The sequence below is a fragment of the Cyprinodon variegatus genome, unplaced genomic scaffold (assembly GCF_000732505.1).
Source record: "Cyprinodon variegatus isolate N-32 unplaced genomic scaffold, C_variegatus-1.0 Scaffold611, whole genome shotgun sequence".
Lineage (NCBI taxonomy): Eukaryota > Metazoa > Chordata > Actinopteri > Cyprinodontiformes > Cyprinodontidae > Cyprinodon > Cyprinodon variegatus.
Window position 1 is genome coordinate 416,029 of NW_015151064.1, and position 1,603 is coordinate 417,631.

Here is a 1,603-nt window from a genome sequence, read left to right on the forward strand (position 1 = left end):
CTCTGATGTTGCTGCTATTTTCAAATATCCATTACTGTAAAAATGTCCATAGCTGCATATTGGTTATTTATTCTCCAGGTGAACAGTGTTTGTTTATCTTGTTACAACAATAAAGGGATTTTCTATTCTAACTCCATAACCATGTAGTCAGTAACTAAACTGGAGAAAGGTGTTAAAGTCTTTTAAAGGATGCTGTGTATGTTGGTTACTTGGTAAAGCGGATCTCCAGGTGCGAGGTGAGGTACTCTCTCGGTGTGAACGTGTGCTCCCACACCACCAGATTGGGAACGTAGTTGATGGAGAAGCAGAGCTCTGACAGCGCTGTGTGGAGCTTATCCAGACTGGGACGAAGGAAACAAACAAAGGAAGTCAGATAAGTTCCAACAGTTTGATAGAAGAAGTTAAAGCTAATGCTAAGTGCTCTCTAGCTCTGTAATGACAGGATTTTAAAGGAGACATAAAAGCGAGATGCTGAGTAAAGTGGGGAGAGTTTTGATCCAGTTGCTTCTGCTACTGACTTGGTGACCATTAGCCGGTTCTTCCTCATGCTCTCCACTCCAGGTTTTTCCCTCTCTTGCTCCCCCTTCTTTCCCGTTGCCTTCTTGCTCTTCTTATTCACAGCCTGGCTGATAGTTTTAGCGCAGTGTTTGGGCAGCAGCTGAGGAAGCAAACCAAAAAGAAAGAAACCAGGGCGATGCCATGTTTAGAACAGGGTTATCACACTTCAATTAACATCAAATTTAAAAAATTCCCACAAATATTTTACTCAAAATAAAAGGACCATGTGCGGCAGCAATGATCTCCTGCAACACTTGAAGTAATCAGAATAAACGGCTGATTGGACAATAAATGAGTCACATAAGCATATCCGTATGGATGAAATAACATCCATCTGAAGATGGGCAGCTTATTGGGGTCACGTTATTCTGAATGAGGCAAACTGACCTGAATGGGTCCGTGCTTAATGGGATACGTTTTCACTTGATACGCCATGTTTACATCACACATTTCTGATGAGCTGTTTCGTTCCAGTTGCTTTGGTCCATATAAACAGTAAAGGTCATTTTATTTTCTTTTGTTTTTCAGTTCAATTACATTTCAGATCAGATATTTAATTATGTCCATGTCCAATCCACTCCAAAACTTTTGTTTTATAAATGGAAATTTAAAAAAGGATGCAATTCAGAACAAAAACTACTTTGTAATTAAAAAAGAGGTTTCGTAACTTTTCAGGTTTTTTTTAGATTTAAAACAATTTTTTGCCCCAACTTGTATTTTTTTCCTTGTTTTATTTTTATACATTTTATAATTGAATTATATGATTATAGATTGAACTTAAATAGAATTTTTCCCAAATTTCTGTTTTTGATATTGAGTTTTACCAAGTTCCTATTTTTTCCACTTGCCTTTTACAGATCATTCTTTTCCACTTCAAACCCACAATAAAAAGCTCCAAAAAATGTTGATGTTAAAATTTCTTGACAAATTTGTCTCAACTGCTATCAGCTGAGACAAATGTGTCAAGAAATTTTAAAACAATAAAATTTGATATCAGCTAAATATATAAGAAAACAGCTATATATATATATATATATATATATTA

The 1,603-nt window shown here is 35.8% G+C and overlaps 1 protein-coding gene across 4 annotated transcripts in view; it reads right to left on the reverse strand.

The window, feature by feature from the left end:
* Positions 1-1,603, reverse strand: part of nckap1 (NCK-associated protein 1) — a 56,020-nt gene that overhangs the window by 12,951 nt on the left and 41,466 nt on the right. For all 4 annotated transcript variants that reach the window (XM_015392870.1, XM_015392868.1, XM_015392866.1 and 1 more), the window contains 2 exons: positions 519-658; positions 210-341 (listed from right to left, as the gene is read on the reverse strand). In XM_015392870.1, coding sequence (XP_015248356.1) covers positions 210-341; positions 519-658 — 272 coding nt within the window. The remainder of the gene's footprint in view (positions 1-209; positions 342-518; positions 659-1,603) is intronic.